The sequence below is a fragment of the Nannobrachium achirus genome (assembly GCF_963921795.1).
Source record: "Nannobrachium achirus genome assembly, chromosome: 3".
Taxonomy (NCBI): domain Eukaryota; kingdom Metazoa; phylum Chordata; class Actinopteri; order Myctophiformes; family Myctophidae; genus Nannobrachium; species Nannobrachium achirus.
Window position 1 is genome coordinate 63,767,104 of NC_137812.1, and position 20,759 is coordinate 63,787,862.

General features: G+C 41.4%; 3 protein-coding genes across 6 annotated transcripts in view; all 3 read right to left on the minus strand.

Annotated features, from left to right (window-relative positions):
* The window catches only part of baiap2l2b (BAR/IMD domain containing adaptor protein 2 like 2b), a 23,802-nt gene extending 17,227 nt beyond the window's left edge, over positions 1-6,575 (minus strand). Inside the window, exons 1-4 of the mRNA XM_080721692.1 lie at positions 6,120-6,575; positions 5,616-5,691; positions 2,076-2,162; positions 322-383 (exon numbers count right to left, since the gene is read on the minus strand). Of these exons, the coding sequence (XP_080577818.1) occupies positions 322-383; positions 2,076-2,162; positions 5,616-5,691; positions 6,120-6,188 (294 nt within the window). The 5' untranslated portion in view covers positions 6,189-6,575. The remainder of the gene's footprint in view (positions 1-321; positions 384-2,075; positions 2,163-5,615; positions 5,692-6,119) is intronic.
* Positions 6,576-7,066: 491 nt separating this feature from the next.
* LOC308281136 (extracellular serine/threonine protein kinase FAM20C-like) overlaps positions 7,067-20,759 on the minus strand; it is a 77,723-nt gene continuing 64,030 nt past the window's right edge. For 2 of the 3 annotated variants that reach the window (XM_080721228.1, XM_080721229.1), the window contains 3 exons: positions 14,395-14,476; positions 12,541-12,600; positions 7,067-10,485 (listed from right to left, as the gene is read on the minus strand). In XM_080721228.1, coding sequence (XP_080577354.1) covers positions 10,212-10,485; positions 12,541-12,600; positions 14,395-14,476 — 416 coding nt within the window. In that variant the 3' untranslated portion in view covers positions 7,067-10,211. Of the gene's footprint in view, positions 10,486-12,540; positions 12,601-14,394; positions 14,500-20,759 lie in introns of all 3 variants that reach the window. The other variant, XM_080721230.1, reaches the window with a different exon arrangement.
* Positions 14,985-20,759, minus strand: part of dnhd1 (dynein heavy chain domain 1) — a 54,510-nt gene continuing 48,735 nt past the window's right edge. For both annotated transcript variants that reach the window (XM_080721227.1, XM_080721226.1), the window contains 6 exons: positions 19,866-19,957; positions 18,995-19,159; positions 18,198-18,349; positions 17,236-17,712; positions 16,632-16,742; positions 14,985-15,885 (listed from right to left, as the gene is read on the minus strand). In XM_080721227.1, coding sequence (XP_080577353.1) covers positions 15,577-15,885; positions 16,632-16,742; positions 17,236-17,712; positions 18,198-18,349; positions 18,995-19,159; positions 19,866-19,957 — 1,306 coding nt within the window. In that variant the 3' untranslated portion in view covers positions 14,985-15,576. The remainder of the gene's footprint in view (positions 15,886-16,631; positions 16,743-17,235; positions 17,713-18,197; positions 18,350-18,994; positions 19,160-19,865; positions 19,958-20,759) is intronic.

Consider the following 20,759-nt stretch of genomic DNA (forward strand, 5'->3'; position numbering starts at 1 on the left):
CGCTTGGGGCGCAGTAATACATGAAAGTGTCTTGTGTCCATGACACAATGTGTAAAATTGTATGAACGTTTGCTGTGTTTGGATTGTTTTAGACTGATGCGATGAAGAAATATTTTAGTATATTTGAGTTATTAAATCGGCAATGAAACCTAGATCTACAAAGCTTTTGATGCTTGTCCGGTAGATAAACAGAGGGTTTAACAACAACATATTTCAATGTCACTTTTCTAGGCCTTGGAATACAAATTCTATGGCACAAACATGATTTTCCCTGTGATGAAGCACTTGTGGAGATAATTTAGAGTGAATAAACCCACTCACGACTCCCTCCATCTCTGCTGTGAGTCTCCGCTGTGTCTCTGATATCTGCATCAGAACATCCCCTGTTAAACAGATAGAGATACAGAGATTAGACAAACAAAAAGCTCCCAGAAGCAATTGGAAAAAGTTCTAACGCAGCTCTCGCTTGGATTAGCTTCCCAAACAATATAATCATGTTGCTACATGTTAATGTCCTTACTGTGGCAAGCCAAAACAGTCAGAATTGTGTTAGCAATTTTCAAAATATATTAATACTATATAATTGAACTATTGATGTGTCATAACTCATGAGTACATCCATACATAACACGAATATTATGCAGTGATAAAGCAATGCAATTTTTATTCGGAATGAGGTAGATTTTGTATGGTGAATATGAGACATCAGCTATATAGACTAAATCGACATGATATCACCACAAGTTACCAAAAATGTGTTGCCGGTTACAGTAGATAACATTTTACACTTTATTTTATATTGTGTAAATAAATATCCATGGAAATATCGCTCAATACATTTGTCTACCAACATCATGATCAGGTCTATTACTGTAGTATGATGTGAAATGCAGACACATTTTCCAATAGTTTATATGTCACTCCTGTGTGTAAAGGACCCTTAATTCGTAGCTCCAGTAACAAATGCCCAATGAACTCAGATCAAAACATTGTGAATTAAACGTATCCATGAATTTCCATCAGCATATGGGTTTTACACTTTTTTCCAGACATACCCAGACTGGAAAGTATTCATTTTTTGTTGCTTTATACTTCTATCCACGACATCTCAGAGGCAAATATTTTACTGTTTACTCCCCTGAAATTATTTGAAACATTTAGATACAAGCTACTTTATAGATTTTCATTATTATTACAAATCATACATTAACCACATACGCCCTATATGTTGGATATTCAAAAATAGCTTATCTACAAGCTCACATTTTTCAAAAAACGATTTCAGAAAAGTTAGATTTTAACGTCTTGCTTGTAACAGAGAATTTCTATAGTCTACTGTTGTGTTGCTACTTATAATTAAGTAAAAATCTAAATCTGAGTACTTCTTCCACCACTGCAGTACCAATACAGTAAACTACTGTATGTACTGTACTACCTCTCATTGAGCCCTTTATTTGAATCAATGAACCAGGTTGCCAAAGTGGAAGACCTTTAGCCAAATCTTTTAGGTTTTGCTCCATGGCCTTATCTATTGGCACAGTTTGTGGGTAGAGCTTAATGAATTGAGTATGGCTGAAAGACTGTCCCCATCTATTATTTAGCGGCAGCTACCTGATACGGGCCCTAGTCACACTGTGGCTCCCTGACCTTCTCAGTTAGTCAGCCTAGCAGATCTGCATGGGTCATGCTACGCTAGAGCTGATGTATGAGTGCCCACTGCAAGTCCCAAAAGAGATGTTATAGCATAATGCTTACCCCGAACAATGCTACCGCAGGCCCCGGAGGTCATAGAGAGAAAGTGAAGCTTACGGAAAATACTGTGTGTACTGTGCACGCATGGATGCACGCGCACAGGCATACATGCACGCACACACACACACCCACACACACCTACAAACATGCATGCACGCACTCGCACGCACGTTTCTTGCACACACAGCAACAGAAATGTATGGGGTGGTGGTTGGGGATGACTTTGAGGTTGCTGAAGAGTGTGTGGTGGATGTGTCGCCAATAACATGCAGTTAATCACCAGTGAACCGAAAGGACACACTTTCACATACACCGGCACTTACCGAGGGAACGACTTGAAAGTGTGTGAAGTGCGTGTTCTCCCATCTTAGCCACGGCACTGAAGTAGGCCTCACTGCAAACTGCTAACGCTGCAGTAGTACACACAAGTGTTAATAAGTTAATAAGTGTTAAAAAATGTTTTATATTATAGTATATTCTGAATCTGATAGTAATCATTGCTATAGTGTTTGTTCAGTAACAGGGGTGTTTCTCTAGCTCTGCATTTTCAGGTTGGGATACCAATTTTATCCAATCAGGAGAGAGAACACAAACAGGATACAGGATAAAGTAGTTAAAGTGATAGTTCACCTATTTTTTACATAAAGCTGTGTGAAATACCATTAAAACAGTGGTTAAAATGTATTAATTGATTACCAGTGTCCCGTGGTCAGAGTTCTGGTCAGTTTCTAATGAATATTAAGTAGTTCCAATGGGGTGGGGGCCATTTGGCGGGGCCCAATCATTGAAAATAGATTAATCCACAAAACTAGCGTAATTTGTATTTTTGGCCTATTTCTATAGAGCGAGGTTTCGTTCTGATCAGCTGCCTGCAAAGCACCTTGTTTTGGGGAAATACGTTGCAGCGGCGTAGTGATACTGGACACAAAAAATAGTACCATGTGACAGAGGGGTCAAAGTTGAACGGAAGTTGGTCTATTTGGTAGAAATAGGTCAACAATACAAATGAAGCTAGTTTTGTGGATTCATCTATTTTTAATGATTGGGCCATGAGCCCCAGCCAAATCACCGGAACTACTTTATATTCATCTAAATCTGACCAGAACTCTGACCACGGGACTCTGGTAATGGATTAATACATTTATTTTAATGGCAAGTATTTCACACAGCTTCATGTCAAAAATAGGTGAACTATCACTTTAAATTGGAAGTGATGACACAAAGAAATAAGCTCACACATTTGGAACAATATACATTTTAATCTAATAAATGGGTACTCTCTCTTGATTGGTTGAACATGCGCAACCCACCTGGAAATATGTTATGTTTGTTAAAGAGCTGGAGAGACCGGGAGACCCGTTATTGAACAAACACTCTATAATCTATATACTCTAATACTCTACTCTAATACTCTAATACTATCAGAATATAATGCATTAACCTTTAAACAAAAAACCTTTAGGTTTGGCCTAAGAAATATCGCGTACCCTACCTTTAATTATATAGCACAGTCATTCATTAGCACAAATTTGTCGTCCCAGTGACCCAGTCCATAACACACCAGCCAGTCAAATCAGTCTTAATTGACTTCAATCACTCCTCGTTTCCAAAAAAACAACACTCCCCGTCCCAACACGGGGAGTGACATGTGATAGGGTGATTGTGGTCCAATAATAGACCATGTCAGTGGATATCACTTTACCATGCTGACTAGCTGCCCTGTGAGTGAAGGCCTGTCCAGGGTGTATCAGGCAGAGTGGGCCATTAATGTTGTATGGCGCTCACCCGGTTACTAACCCAATTCATAAGAATGTCAAAGAATAGGACGGCTGCGAGTCATCCAAACGGACACAGACGCTCCACATGTGGTTGTAATGGTATATGGGTAAATGGAGCATACAGTACGTGATCATAAGTAGTCCTACCACCTTACTGGAATTGGGTCATTTTTTGCAGAGACGATCCATGCACCCAGGGGTGTCGCACCACATTCTGGGCCCTGGGTACAAGGATTCACTGGGGGCCCCCCCATGAATGTTCTTCATAGGGAGAGGGGGTTTAACCCATTTAGACCGGGAACGCATTATTACACATTATTTTGTGCTTTAACTATTGAAGAATGGCAGATATACCGGTACTAGCTCACAGGTGCCACGCTGCGAGCTTGTAGATCTGCTATTTTTGATTTTTTTTTTTTTAAATGTATGCAAGTCTTTGAATATTTCACATCTTAGGTTTTTTGAAAAACCTATGTTTCCCATCTCAAAATATTGAGTTCCAGGGACCCCCCCAGAAGCAAAATTTGAGTTAGGCTACAAATGTTCGCTTAAAAAATACATATATTCAAAGATTTGCACATATTTTCACAACTTTTCAAAAATAGTAGATCTACAAGCTCGTAGCGCGGCACTTGGTGCCGCGCTGTGAGCTTGTATATCTGCTATTTTTCAATAGCTAAAGTATAAAATAATTAAGGCCCCTACACCTTGGGCCCTAGTGACTCAGTCCCACTTTCCCCCCCTTGTGACGCCCCTGCATGCACCAATTGTGTCAAGTTGGAAAAAGCTCTCGTCCTTTACGGTTGCCATATCCTCCTCTCTCCTCCCTCCTAACTCCTTAAACACTATACGTTTGTTGACCAGTGTCCCTTAAGGCTCTGCCTTACAGGCGCCCTCATATATTTGCTCTCAAGACCAAATCTCTATGCCGACAATAGCAGATCTACAAGCTCACGTTGTGGTAAAGAGTGAAGTCAATAAAGCAGGGATAGGCAACCTTAGGCATGGGTGCCAACATTGGCACATTGGCATAAGTGTGAGAGGATTTTTATTTTAAAAACAAATAGTTTTTTTTACATGTGGTCAATTAAATGAAGTTAGCTAATTTATAGCAAATGACATCTTGCACAAAATTCTACATTCATTAAAACTCTGAACTTTGACTGGGGAGGGAGTTGGGGGTGGATTATTGCTCTGGGTCTAATGATCGTTACAACAATGTCCTGCCAATCAAAATGTCAAAAATATTTGTCCTTATTATTTTTTAAATGTGGTCAATTAAATGAAGTTAGCTAACTTATAGCAAATTTCATCTTGCACAAAATTCTACATTCATTAAAACTCTGAACTTTGACTGGGGAGGGAGTCGCTCTGAGTCTAATGATTGTTATATCAATGTCCTGCCAATTAAAATATGCCAAAATGTAAAATGTATGTTGACATGACACACTGACACTCTAGAAAATAAAAACATGGCACTTCTTTTCAAAAAGGTTGCTGACCCCTGCAATAAAGACTCATTCAATATTGCATGGAAAATGCAAGTGGCTCTAATATTTTCATATAATTGATATACATCAAAATTGCTAGATTTTTCTTCCATACCTCTGTCCATATCATATTCATTACCTCTAGATATTCTGTGAGTCTGCATATACAGTATACCCAATTCCTTGTTTATTTGCGTATACCGAGAATACCTGGTTATTGCCTGTATAGACATGTTGTACATATATTTCCAATGGCTTGCATACATTTGTAAGCACTAAATAAAACTATACACTTGCTGTGCATTTCATGAATACATTCTGCAACGACCTTACCCAAATACGCTGTAGCCTATATATCATTACTGCAGTTCATATTATTATGCTACACTTGCTACATGTAGATTTAATTGAGTTTGCGACTCAACATCCTAATTTGTTCTAACTTTTCTGTAAACGTTTTGCTCCATCTATTTTGTGCAAATGAAACACCTCATTTTCACCTCAGGCCTCTTTTATCCAATCTAATATTCATTTGACAACCTGTTTTGAAGAGTTTACACACACCCCCCATGCATGCACCAACGCACCCACTCACCTTGGAATGCCTTGATGTAGCTGTTTCCTAGAGTAACTAGCTTCTGAAGACCAGGATTGAATTGCTCCATCAGGTTCTAAAAGGACAAGAACATAATAATGATGATACTAATAACAATATTATTAATTATTAACATTATTATTGTTGTTGTTGTTGTTGTGTATTGTTGTTGTTAGGAAACCAGTCACTAAAACATGCTGCAATTCATTAAAATTACAAAAAGACACTATAGGGAAGTTATTTAGCCTAACACTCCATCTGCATTTGTAAGATTTAGCCGATGCACTCAGGACACTGCTTACAGTGAGTTAGGATATAAGCTGGGGGTTGGGGTTAAACAACTCAGCCAAATTCTCTGTATTAATCAATGTATTTATTTGTAAATCTGTGTGAACAAATATAACCAATTTGTACACACGCACAGAGAGTTAAATGAACCCTCAGGATGTTAGTGAAGCCCCACAGTGAGGGAAGCGAGGGGAGTAGGAGACAATGTCAACTTACCGAGTAGACACCTAAAGTTGTTCTGTGTAGCTGGTCACTGCTGTTTGTTCCTGCTTTTGTTCCTGCCATATTGTCACCCACAGTGTAAGCACAAAGTTTAAAAAAACAACTACGGGAAATAACACAATGTGTCTAGCAAAGATGTCCAAAGCGGGATTCGAACCGTCAAAGATAATAAGACACCGGTGTGGAAAAGGTACGCAGTCCCATGAACACCTGGCAGTTAGAGCAAGCTTCTGGGGGCCTCTCTTCAAGAGAGTGATGGCAGTGAAAGTCCTCTTCACCAGAACCCCCCACCTTCCACACTGTCTGTCGTTCCCACCTGTCTGATGCTACCACTTTCGTCTTTCTTCTCTCTCTCTCTTTCTCTCATTCGTTATTGAGCCTTTTTATCCTTCTTTCATCGTCTGTTTTCACAGAGAGAGAGAGAGAGAGAGAGAGAGGGAGAGAGGGAGGGAACGAGGGAATAGAAAAGGGAGCAGATGCCATTGATACGGCGAGGCCAGGTAAATAATTGATAGTTGCACTGAAACGAAAGGAGATGGACAGCCAACTGCCCAACTATCTGTGACGTAGGCCCACGCCGCAGGAAATTCCTTCACCTCGGCCCTTCACAAATATTCAGTACACAAAACAAATTTAAAAAACTATATTTTCAACAGTTCAAGTGATATTTAACTTTTTTTGTTACTTTTACAGGAAAGTTGTACGCATATTAATTATTCATATTCTGTGTGTCATCTGTTGGTCAGCCTATCAATGACAATACAACAGTATTAGTTGTTGTTGCTGTTGTTGTTGGGCTATATGCCAAGTACTACTGCTAGGGCATAGCATCTAATATGGACGCCACAAGTGAACTGTAAACTGCTTTTAATAAAAAAAAAAAATTAGCTATAGGATACCATGATGCTCAGAAACAAACTTCACACCTAACATTGTCTGAGAAGGGTTTCTCCCACGCTTTATTGAGGCTGTTATGGCAACTTATTTGAATTCCAACATCAATACAGCATAGTAAAGATATGTTTGCTCACTCAAACTTTAGGCCTACTGGTTTCTCTTTAGTTGGGTCTCACACAAAATGAGACCAATCACCATTTTAGAAGTCATTCCAACAAAGAATAATTTGTAGGTGTGTTGGGTTGGCACTTGTATATTTACCATTGTGTGTAATAGGCTAATGATCATTTTATTTATGTACTGTAAAATAGTACAACTTTTAGAGGTGCACTGACTGAACCTCAGTCCTACTATTCTAACCTATAAGCTCATGACCTGCTACCCTATACTCTCTAGTCTACCCTATGCCTCTAACTGGATTCTTCCATCTCATGAATGCACAGTTCAAGTAATTATACCATCAATTGTGCACCTGTGACCTGGGATGACAAGGCCTACAGGCGGGTGTCCGGTATACTGATCTTAGTCCTTGGACTAAGATCAGCAGGTTAGTTTTCATGTTGTCTGCTAAACAATCACCTACGACGCCTCCTGGCCTCATAAGGGGTTTCCCCTCCAGAGGCTGCAACAACAAGCTATTCCACCTTTTTTCTGTGTGCTGCAATCAGCTGTGATTTGGCTATTTTGGCTCCACGTCACTTCAAGCAAGGCAAGGTGCTGAATTTACAGCCTTTTTTCCTTCGGCTGATAGGCAGGTTAGGATGTGTTGCAGGACAGGTATGGCAGAACAGAGGTCAATCTAGCCTGCTTGCTATGTTCAGCGTATTTTATTTTATTTTTTCTCACCTCGCTTCACAATCTGGAAAGCCTCTGCATGGAACAGCTTCTGATTGGTCTGTGGAGGAGGCAGGACCAGTGTTGTCCAATGTAAAACTCAAGTCACTTCCTGACTTGCCTACGTAATAACCAAGAGGGCGATAGCAAGAGGGTGCAAAAGACCCGTACTTCCCGTTTCTGCATGACGTAGGGGGGACACCTTTTTAGGGGGCGGAAGCAGGTTGGAGTCGTATTCATTTACAATGAGAGAGCTAACGTGAACACAGATCAAAATAATAGTTCGGAAGCTATGCTCACTGAACTAAATATTGGACCCGATCATCACAAGCCACATAATATTAACAAAATTGTCATACTAAAGTGGCTTTTTTCATCGACACAACAAAGGAGAAAATCAACTTTATTATTGCTCTTTAGCTGTCCCAGCAACACACTCTCGCGGGATCTATAGCACCAGTAAACAGGACGTGCGCGAGATTTGCAGTCAGAGCCGGCGCCCACTTAGGAGTCAATTTGTAGGATTTGTGTACCATGTCGCACTCTAGTGGATCCAATGAGGATGAGCTATCTTCATTATTAAATATCTTTGGTAATAATATTATACGGTCCAGCCTCTCCAGGATGTGCCACAACACTCCATTGAGGATTCTCACTAACACTGGTAGAGTAGATCGTCTGAGCAGGCATAAACTTGACTGTTCCTCCCTTCTCTTCTCCATCAAGGAGAACCATAGGGACACTGGGCTGATGTAGCCTGAAATTCAGCCTTATTTGCTTGTCTTTTTCTCAGTTCTCAGTCAGGCCAGGGTCCTATTTGACTTGTATTTCCTTTATATTATAATGGACCTTCTGTCTTAAGGACAAATGTGGCACCCTAATCCTGGTCACTTACAACTGTGCATCTGGCCCCTGAAAGCCTGGACCCACTCCTAGCATCTTGTGTCCAGTCAGTGGTCCACACAATTCTAAGCTCAAGCGCACACTCCACTGGGTTACTCTATGATAATTGAAATAGCCGATTATTACAACGCGTTGCAGCTTGTAATTTGGCTTCTTTGCGACACCCGCATGCACAACTAAGTATAACTCAGGCCCTGGCTTTCCTTTCTGGTATGTCATCCAGAGCTAGAAGCACCACCTCAGGCTGGGAGGAAGATGGAAATAGAATAATAAGTTACACAAGTAACCACAGGTCTATGAATTCTCTGTCCCTCGAAATCTTGGCGAGAAGATTCTTTGGGATGACTGTGGGGGTTTCATATGGGGGGTGTAGGCCCTGTAATTCGAGGTCACATTTTGTTACCTCTGTATAAACACCGTTATACTACTTTGCTGGTATAATGACTTCACCTCACCTGCATACTCAAAAAAGTACTCAAATGTTTTACTTAAGTAAAAGTATCAATACTGCAATATAGAAATACTGTTACAAGTGAAAGTCTGGAATGCAAAATGTGCTTGAGTAAAAGTACAAAAGTACCAAAAATTGTATCAAAATGTACTTAAAGTACCAAAAGTAAAAGTACTCATTATGCAGAATGTCCCATTTCAAGTTTTCAAATCTATAAAAAATCTTTTGAAATGTGCAGATCTACAAGCTCACAATGTGTTGCATCGTGACACATGTAGACACGCTTGTAGATTGGCTATTTTCAAATGGCCGAAATGTATATACCGTAGGGCTGAAGTGGTTAAAGTTTTGTAATAATAATGAGAATCTACAAAGTAAATAGTAACTAAAGTTCTCAAATAAATGTAGTGGAGTAAGTACAAAATTTGGAGCCGAGATGTAATGTAGCCATAAAGTAAAAGTATTGAAAATTGTAAATACTCAAGTCAAGTAAAAATACTTCAAATGTAGGCCTACAGCCTACAGGACTTAAAGAGGTGGTGCCATAGTTTTGTACTTTTTCTGTTTTGTATACAGTCTATGGAGTTAACATTACTCTAATATACCCCCGGGTGTGGTTATAATATGCAAATATGTCACTTCCTGAAAGCTGAAAGCCTCTGAGTCAAAAGTTGAAATACACTGATATAATGACGTCATAATATCATCCCCTCCCGTTTTTACCATTCAACTGCAGCTGTGGGTGTGGCTAACTTCAGCTGGGTCACCATCCACCTGACAACCAAGCATACTTAATGAGCAGTTGGGTGTGGCCACTTTTTTGAAAAAGGAAAAAAAAAACTCCTCCAAGTATAATCATAATACCTGCTGATTATGTTGTAGGGGAGGGGGAAATCACGGCACCCCATCTTTAAGTACATGCACTGTACTTAGTTACTTTACACTAATAAAGTCTTCAATCAATCAATCAATCAATCAATCAATCAAAACACCACTGCACGCTATGCTGCAGAAGTGACCATGCCTTCGAAGGAGTCGATGTCATCATAGATGACCTCATCGCCCTTTCCCTCCCTGCTCCGTCGCTCTTGGCAATGGCTGACGGTTTTCAGCACCGTGGCCAGTCGGCGGTCGAGAGCGGCGAGGTGGGCCGCTGAGAGCAACGGAGCCACGCTGCTCAGAGGGTCCTGGGACAACGACTCCCTCATCACATCACTGAGACGGTACTGAGGTTGGGAAAGGAGGCGGAGACGCAGCAGAGTAGAGCGTCGGATTCTGGGAAAAATGGGACAGACGGGGTGAATGAAGATGAGAGAGTAATGGGAAGTGGTATATGGAGGAACATTACAGTTTTTCTGGATGCACTTAAAAGTTGTTATTATTATTATTAAATTGAATTGAATTTTACAGATAAACACATACATACATAGTACATACATAAATCACAAAATCACACAAACCTACACAATACAATAATACATCTAAAAGAAACGTACAGTAATACAAACCTAAAAATAAAAAGAAAAGAAAAGAACGTTACAAATGTTTATGTATAATTTGTTCACATAATGTCACTTGCCATGTGTCAAGAAATTCACCGTGCTATTCCTAAACGTCCCCAGCCGGGAATTTAAGTCTAAAATAGTCCAAAAATGGCTGCCAAACCTTTCTGGACAGAGCCCCTGGTGGAATACTTAAGCTTCTCCAATTTTAAGTGAGCCATCACATCTCCGACCCAACATCGATGTGATGGCGGAATGGATGATTTCCAATTGAACAGAATAAGGCGACGGGCCAATAAGGAGGAAAAGGCTATTGCATCGGATTGAGCAACAGAAACTGTCATTTCACCAGGAACCACACCAAAAACTGCTATCATCAGGGCTGATATCTTTTTCACATATAAAAGAAAACGTCTCAAAGATAGACGACCAGAATCGTGATAATGATGGGCATGACCAGAACATACGGTAGAGCCTGATGGCACCTGGAGCAAGTCGGATCTACATTTGGATAAATCTCAGCGAGTCTGCTTTTAGAGAAATGAAATCTATGAAACACTTTGAACTAAAGCAAGCCATGTCTGATACAGATACAGACAGATATCTATCTATCTATCTAGGTCGTCCTCAGACGAGCCCTCCATCGTTGTTTCCAGTCATCTCGGTTCTCCATACATCTGGCCAGCTCATTGGTGTTCTGTGTCCCTACGTCTTCCTTGAGTATGTCCACGTATGTTTTTGTGGGACGTCCTCGCGACCGGTGCCCATGTGTTGGCTCCCACAGTACCAATTTGCTGGCTGGAAGCTCCTGGTGTCTTTGGCAGTGTCCTGCTAGTCTCATTCTTCTGGTGGCAATTTTCTCGCTTACCTTTGGTATTCCCTCATACAGGCTCCTGTTGGTAACATGTGCACTCCTGTTGATGTTGAGTACTGCACGCAACATTCTAGTGTAGCACCCGTCTAGAGACTTCTGCAGGGTTGGCTTCAGGGTCCAGCATTCACTGCCATAGAGGAGAACAGACTCCACCGTTGCAAAGAAGAAGCTAAGTTTGATTTGGCGGGGGAGGTTAGAGTTCCATACACTGTTCATGCCGTTCAGGGCCCTCCACGCGAGTGCCTTCCTTACTTTAAGGTCTTTCTCAGTTGAGTCGACCCATGCGCCCAGGTACTTGAAGTCCTTGACTTCCTTCAACACAGCTCCTTCTGTTGTTGTCAGAGGTGAGTGATCAGGTAGGTTATAGGTGATAACCTCAGTTTTCTTAGCACAGATGATGAATGTATTCTTTTAACCGCCAGGTGCCAAGAAACATCAGGGATCTCGACTCCCATATCTTTACACCATGACACTCTAATACGGTCCAATGCACTTAAAGTTGTACAGTATATTTTATACACCAGCTCAGTGGCCTTGTCTGTCCTGAGACTGAGAGGTCGGGGTTCGATCAACCTCAACTCAGCATTGAGGGATGGACTGGGGGTAAGTCCCTGTGACATACTGTTCTAGCGTCATGTCCAGGGGGTGTATTGTACGTCATGACTGGTGCTGTACTTCCCCATCAATTTAATTCTGCAAAGATGAATATGATTAACATTCTTCATGCTTAACCACTTAAACCCTACATACTTAGTTGACCGTAGCTCTATACTAGGGGCCCTCCTGTTTTCGCTCTACACTGAATATCTTCGACAAAAATAGCTGATGTACAACCTCACAATTTGCCACATTGCGACGCATTGCTAGTTTGTAGCTCAGCAATTATTTTGCAGAATGTTCGCCCCCGGAATAGGGGTGCTAAGGCTCAAGTGATTAACCACATTCGCATGTTACCTGCAACATTGCTCTAGAGGTACAAGGATAGAAGGCTCGTCTTTAGAGTGGCGTCCAAACCTACAGTGAGAATACACAAAAAATCATAATTTTACAGTGTCACAGTACAGTATCATAGTAGGCAATCATAAGATACAAATATCATTTTTGTATAGCCATGAGTGAAGTGATTGTTCAGAGGTGTTCAGGATACGTGCAAATTGAAAACATTGGTGGATACAGCAAATCCACATGATGTGTAACCACATTTTGGACATGTTACTATAGGCCAAATCTTTCAGAAATCTTAAAAATGTTAAAGCTTTTAAATTCACATGTTGCGATGTAGATCTTTTTAGCTATTTGTTGTACCACAAAGCACAAAGGCTTATAGTCTACTTGCCAGCCCATTGAGCCCCATTGTGAACCCGGATATATTGAGTACACCAAGGTTTTATGTTATAAATGTTGAGTAAGGGTCCCCAGCATGTAGAAACTGCCGAATGCTAACTTGCATATGTTGAGCAATTTTCATAATTTGCATAATTAGCTTTAATTAGCATAATCCCCTATAATAATGGATAATATGTCAAAAACTGATTGGCCGATTTGAACAATATTGGAGTGATTTTGGGGGTTATTGAGGATGCTGAATCCATTTTCTAAATTCAAAATGGTCGTTTTAAACCTGGAAATGGCCTTATACCAACTTAAAGTGGGGTGATTTTGATACTTTTCTATGTTGTATATGGCCATTTCCGGTTTAAAACGGCCATTTTGAATTTAGAAAATGTCAGGAATGGATTCAGCATTCTCAATAACCCCCAAAACCACTCCAATATTGTTCAAATCAGCCAATCAGTTTTTGACATATTATCCATTATTATGGGGGATTATGCTAAATGAATCAAATTATGCAAATTATGAAAATTGCTCAACATATGCAAGTTAGCGTCCGGCAGTTTCTAAATGCTGGGAACCCATACTCAACATTTATAACATAAAACCTTGGTGTACTCAATATGCCAGGGTTCAGATTCTGGCAAGTGGACTATTACTGTAAGTCCTAAATAATGAGCTAAACCACCATTAGAAACAGCGGTTGTAGTAGCTGGCTGGGTGGGTGCAATGGGGTTTTCCAGTGGTCATCAATATGTCTGTACGTACGAGGACAAATGTGTCTGTGGCAAAGACTTGTCCTTGTCTGTGGTTAATGTTAGATTTTGTTTTTACATAAAAAAAATTCTAACAACAGTTTTTCTCATACCCAATGATAGTGACAGTATTATGATACTCAGGGGCGTCACAAGGGGGGGGGGGGGTCGGGGGGGGCTTAAATTAATTATTTTATACTTTAACTATTGAAAAATAGCAGATATACAAGCTCACAGACAGCACGGCACCGAGTGCCGCACTGCAAGTTTGTAGATCTGCTTTTTTTGAAAAGTCGTATAAATGTGTGCGAAACTTATACTTATAATATGTATTTTTTTAAGTATGTATTTTGCTTCTGGGGGGTCCCTGGAACTAAATATTTTGAGATGGAGGCCTGTGGACAAATACAAATCATTTTGGGGGTCCTTCACATGAAAAAGTTTGAGCACTACTGACATAGAAACATTTTCAAAAAAGAAATCATGATTTTTCAAAAATAGCAGATTTACAAGCTCGCAGCGGGGCACTCGGTGCCACGCTGTGAGCTTGTATATCTGCTATTTTTCAATAGTTAAAGCACAAAATAATGCATAATAATGCGTCCCCAGTCTAAAAGGGTTAAACCCCCTCCCCCTATGAAGAACATTCATGGGGGGGGGGCGCAGTGAATCCTTGTACCCAGGGCCCAGAATTTGGTGCGACACCCCTGATGATACTCACCCCCTGCCATTGTCCAGGTGCACCAAGAATGTGTTGTTGCCAAACTTCTCGAAGGTTTCATAGTGATGCCTGTCCATGTTACCTGGAAGACAGGCCAGAAGACTTCTGTTACAGTCAGCTATCATCATATAAAGCTATAGGCTACAGTTATCTATTAATGTAGCTACTGTATGGTACAACCACCTCCGCAACTCTCTCATACTGTACAAATCCTGTTGAGACATCAGACACTTCAGAAAAGTGGAAGATTTAATTTAAAATTACACTTTTGCATTGAAAATAACTGCCACCCCAAACCAAAACTGTTCTATTTGGTAAACCAATGTAGCCCAACGCACTTAAGCTCTTTGCAGTCAGACCTGGATTCCTAATGAACTCTACATATGTCAACACATTTCTAGCTATTGCATATCCAGACATTTGTGTTGATATTTACAAAATAATGTCATATAGATGTGATAACTGCTTTCCATTATTTAACAGTCTAAGAGAACAACTAGATTATTTTACAATAAATGTTGACCAACTGCTATTTAGATAAACACAGAAGGGAGGAAATAATGCAAACACAATAAAGCTAAATGGTGCGCTTTATTGTCTACACATTGCACACACTTCTTTTACAAAACCACATAATTAAAGGCAATGTACTTTCAAAGTACAGTACAGTACAGTACAGTATATGTGTGTGTGTGTGTGTGTGAGTGAGAGAGAGAGAGAGAGAGAGAGAGAGAGAGAGAGAGAGAGAGAGAGAGAGAGAGAGAGACAGACAGACAGACAGACAGACAGACAGAGAGAGACAGACAGAGAGAGAGAGAAAGAGAGATTGTTATTCTAATGATGCAAATGAAATACCAAATCCATGATGAAGGGATTCCTATTAAAATGTAACTTAATCACTGAACTAGAACGGTGATTAAATGATTCATTTCTCATAAAAAAGGGTTTGAGTATTATGCTGCCTTAATACACGTTAGTAACAAACAATCCACACTGAACTGTGCTAACTAAGCTAAGACACATTGGGAATTAATCCACATTGAAGAATATATTATGACAACACTGTACAAATACAACAGAATGAGTCCATTCAGTTACATTAATTTGTAAATTATTAACTATAGTTAAATGAACACTCAGGATTTCACAGTGCAGGCAGGAGCAGACCCGTCAAGGGTACAGTCAAAGTGTACTGACTAGCCTCACTCTCCTCAGACTACACAACACAGGATTTAGCTTAGCAGCAAGGGGAACCCTGGTGACAATACTAGTGTCAGCCACTCCCCCCCATTCTCCACGGTCCCCCTGTTGGTCCAGGTACAGGGGACAGTGATAGACTGGCAGCTGAGGGGCATCGGACACTCGGGTGGCATCGGTGTTGGTCATGTGTGAGGCGTGGTGCTGGCGATTATAGAGGGCAGTGTGAGAGTCCCCAACTCCAGGCCTGATATGGAGCAAGGGCAGAGAGCAGGGCTGAGGGGAGAGCGTGTCCTGCAGATAGGGATGGGACGATATGAAAGTTTCATGTCAAGATCAAGAGCCCCTTTTGCACTGCAAGGTGGAACCAGAACTTTCAGGAACCTGAACCTATTTTTTTGGTTTTGGTTTTGTTTCCATTGTGTACGGCCCGGTTCCAGACGAGGTTCCTGGAACTTTTTTTAGGTCCTGCTCCTGAGGTAGAACTAAACTTTAGTTCTGGGAACCTATGGGAGGGGCTAGCAGCGCTGCTGCTCTTTTTTAGGACCTTCCCGGTTAGTTCTGGTTATATGGAAAAGTAAGCAGAACTTGGTTCCGGAACTTCACAGGTTCTTGAAAGTTCTTGGTTCTGGAAAGTTCTGGTTCTAGTTCTGGGTTGGCCCTACAGTGGAAATGGGGCTTAGTGACCAAAGAAATTGCGATTCATGATAGTATCGCGATAATCAAAATATCCCCAACTTCCATTATCCTGGGGTGGAACATTTGCCAAAGAATAGGCGAAAGCTCATGACGCGTTGTGAGCTTGTAGATCGACTATTTTTTGGCAAAGAGATTTGGTATAGAGTGAAAAAAAGACAGTATAAAGTACGTTATTTCCATGTCCGTTTTACCGTATATGCAGCTTGGCAAATAAAAGCTGAATCGATCCCAGTGCATGACAGAGGATAATTTCACGATAAATGTAAATCTCCACCATACGATTATTGTGAGTGTTTTTTAATCACGCTAAACGATAACAACGATTATCATCCCGTTCTTACCTGCAGAGCGCCGAGCCGCGTGTCCCACAGAGCCCCCCGTAGCTCCAGGCCACACAGGTACACACCACCCTGAGCAAGAGGCGAGGCTGGGGGTGGGAAAACACTCAGGATCTGGGGAGACAAGAATTTGCTGTTCATTTGCTGTTCAAATTGCTGTTACATTCCTAAATGTTTTTGTATCGATGCGATGTGGCTGGTTTAGACGCGTGAGTCAGCTTATGTGACAAAGTCGCTGGTAGAACTAATGGTAAAGCCCCCTCCAGACACGGTAGGTCGATTCTCACAAAGGCAAAGTAAAGTCAAAGTCATTCTACAAGCTTGCGCTGTGAGTTTAGATTAGGCTATTTTCAGTGCGTGAACCCAGTGAGAAACAAAGTGTAAATTAGGCATTAGTGTCTTCTACCCTCTCCTATGAAATGAAGTCAAATCCCAACATAGCCATTTCAGTGTCACTTTTAGCCAAATACAAATTTTAAGACAAGTTTAAATGCAGTTATTTGTCGATATGTGGCAACTCTGGAAAGAATAGAATAGTGTAATAGTTTGTCATTTGAAAGTGGGGACTTTGATTTAATTTCCTTCTGTAAAGATTGTCTTGGTTTACCTGGAAATGCAGGCCTACATTACGGACGTCTTTACGCTGGGCTTGAGCAGCCTCTCTCCGCACGGCCACCAGAAAGCCTCTGGCATTGCTGAAGGTGGAGAGACGGTAGGCGGTGGGTGTATCTTCGCAGGCCTCGTCCCAGAGATAAGCTCTGAGCAACTCGGCTCTCCTTTCTAATCGGGACAGATCAGCGAAAGCGAGGAGGGAAGAAGTGGCCGCAGGCTTGCTGTGTTGACTGGGCTGCTTGAGCTGTGAGATCAGCGAGGAAACCAGGTCACACAGACCATCCCACTCAGCCAGGAGAAAGTCTCGCATGGGGCCGTGGGGAATGGTTCCCTCACTCGTCACCGTACGGGTGTCTTTGGTTGCAAGCGTGCTTTTCAATGCTTGCAGTCGGTCCCTGGATTGACCGTAGTCTGGCAGCGTTGCGTGATTGTTCCGCTCATTGCTGCGGCCCCCGACTTTGCCTCGTGGTACCTAGGGGTGGGCGATATGGTGATAAATATCGTTGAGGCGATACAATGTCTCCACGATATGCCTTTTCAGAGATATCGTATATATCGTGATACAATTGAGGAGCCTTGTAAAAAATCCTGTTTAATCGTTAATACAGAGATTCATTGCAGAATGCAATTTAAACCTGCATTTTGGTCTAAATCAGTAGTTTTCAAACTTTACAATGTCAAGGTCTCCACTTAACTCTGACAGTATACAAATGAAACCAAATGGACCCGTAAGGGTCCATTTGGTTTCATTTGTAGACTGTCAGAGTTACATACTTGTAAAGTTCAATTTAGACCTCCCAAAAGGAACCCAGATAGTCTAGTTTTTGTCAAGTAACTTGAAAAATAACCATAAAAAACAGCGTGAAAAAAGAATCGTGATAAAATCGTGTATCGTGATACAGCTTGGGAAAATATCTTGATATTGTATTTTTCCATATCGCCCACCCCTAGTGGTACCTGAGAATCCCGCAGCAAGTTGCTCAGAGCATGGCCATTGGCTTTGATTATCTCGGCAGCCAGATCAGCGCCGAAGCCCAAGATTAGGGGGTCGCTGACGTAAGCCAAGTCTTGAGTGTACTGCTCCAGGCCCTGCAGTAATCCTGACACATCTGTGAATATAAAACAATTCAGTGATTAAATGATCCCTATCTAAAAGACAATGTTTAACCACTTCAGCCATGTATTTTATACAGTATGTCATTGTACAACAGTGATGCAACGTGTTGTGAGCTTGTAGATCTGCTGATTTAGCTGTTTGTGAAAATTTTCACTTATAATGACATGCCCAAAAGGGTACTGCCCCATGGTTCGAACTCCCGTTGGTCCGAACCCCTGTCGGCAGGTTAGCTACTCACCAGTGTTGGCAGGTTAGCTACACACCAGTGTTGGCAGGTTAGCTACACACCAGTGTTGGCAGGTTAGCTACACACCAGTGTTGGCAGGTTAGCTACTCACCAGTGTCGGCAGGTTAGCTACTCACCAGTGTTAGTGTCACTGAGGTTAGGGTTAGGGTTAAGGTTAGGTTTAGGTGGTCGGACCAAAGGGAGTTCGAACCAAGGACATGTTACCGCCCAAAATAGGTAGCCTACACCAGGTTCAAAGTGGTTACATAGAACATACAGATGAATACCCACACTGTGGCACTGACACTCACACACCTTAGTTTGTTTATGATTTCTTGCCATGCTGACATAACTAGGAACATCAGGAAATAATTGATCATAATGGAATCATAACAGAAGTAATTGTCTTGCCAAAGCAGCCAGAAGCAAAGTGTCCAGGAATGTTGATGATGTTCCCGAGGACATGTGGGCCACTGCCACGGAGTGGAGATGCAGTGTTAAGACAGGCCTTCACAACACTGGCCACCGCGTCCAGGTCTGCAGGGTCTGACACCTGGCCGCCATGCACCAGGTTGACTGGGAACAAAGATGAGATCAAAGGAACTGGGTTAAGCAAGCATAGCAATGAACAAATCAACGCAAAAATAAAATAATATATTAGTTCACTTAAAGGACGACTTCATCCATTTTCAACCTATCTTCGTATTATTGGTCCTCACTAATGTTCAGGATAATATGGTACCATTCTTGATGTCACTGGTAGGCGGGTTTCTGAACTGTCCACATCCCTTCCATGAGACACAGGCCGAGTAGAAAATAATTACATCATTTTAGCATTAGTGATCGAGACCAGTTATATTAACATAGGTTGAAAAGGGTTAGGGTTAGGGTTAGGTGAAGGGTTAGAGTTGGGTGAAGTCGTCCATTAACTGTTGTGCCATGGCATTGGTCCGAAGGTTCATTAGTCCGAAGGTTCATATGTTCGAATCTGTTAAGAATACTATGCCTAACTCTAACCCTAACCCTAACCCTAATCTCAGTAACCCTAACTAAATTCGGACTAATGAACCTTCGGACTTATGGGTAGTCCCCACTGTTGTACCCATAATCGAATGCTCCACTTAACCACTTGAACACCAGAATCCATATATTCTGGGGGTGGAACACAGATCTACAAGCTCACAATGTGTCGCGTGCAACGTGTTGTGGACTTGTAGATCAGCTATTTTTGGTGAAGAGATTTTCAACTGAGGTCCGTTTCACTAGAACTAGAGGGCTTCACCTGCAATGTACTCCAGAGCCTCCATTTTGTTCTCACAGCGACTGGCAATGTGAACGTGTGCTTCTACCAAGGCCTGGAGGTCCTCCTGAGTCCTTAAACAACAACAACAACACATACACACATACTGTACATACCAATACATCTTGTACCAAGTGTATACAATTATTGACGTAGCTATTGACTCATGAGAATTCTTTTTCTTTTTCCTTAAGAGACACAATGAACACATAGCTAGTGGTTTGGCGATGACTCCCTACATAAAAGGCTACAGAGAGAGAGAGAGAGAGAGAGAGAGAGAGAGAGAGAGAGAGAGAGAGAGAGAGAGAGAGAGAGAGAGAGATTGTTATTTTAACGATGAAAATCTAAATTTGATTGTATGAAATACCTAATCCATGCCAGAGGCATTCGTATTAACATTCCAATTAATCATAGAGCCCTGATTAAGTGATTAATTAACTATTATTTCTAAACAAGATCGTATCAAAGAACTTTTACAATTTCATTGTAGTGCAAAATGAGTGAGGGAGAGTCTGTGTGTGCGTGCGTGCGTGCTTGTGTGTGAGTAAGTGAGATAGAGGGCCCTATTTTGATTGTCTTAAGTACCAGCTCTTACGCCTTAACTTAAAGGCCTGTCCAAACTGTCTCCGACCACCGAACCTTTCGCGGAAAGGTCCGGTTCAACTACAAAATGACGTCACTCGCATCTTCTGAAAAACATTACCCCGAATTAAGAGTTGTGAAAGCTGCACGTAGGAAAGTCGGAACTCCCCAACCAAAAGTTTGGTGGTCGGAGACAGTATGGACAGGCCTTTAAGTTAAGGCATAAAAGCTGGTTTAGAACGGGTACACATTATTGTGTATCATTATTTTATGCTTTAACTATTGAATAACAGC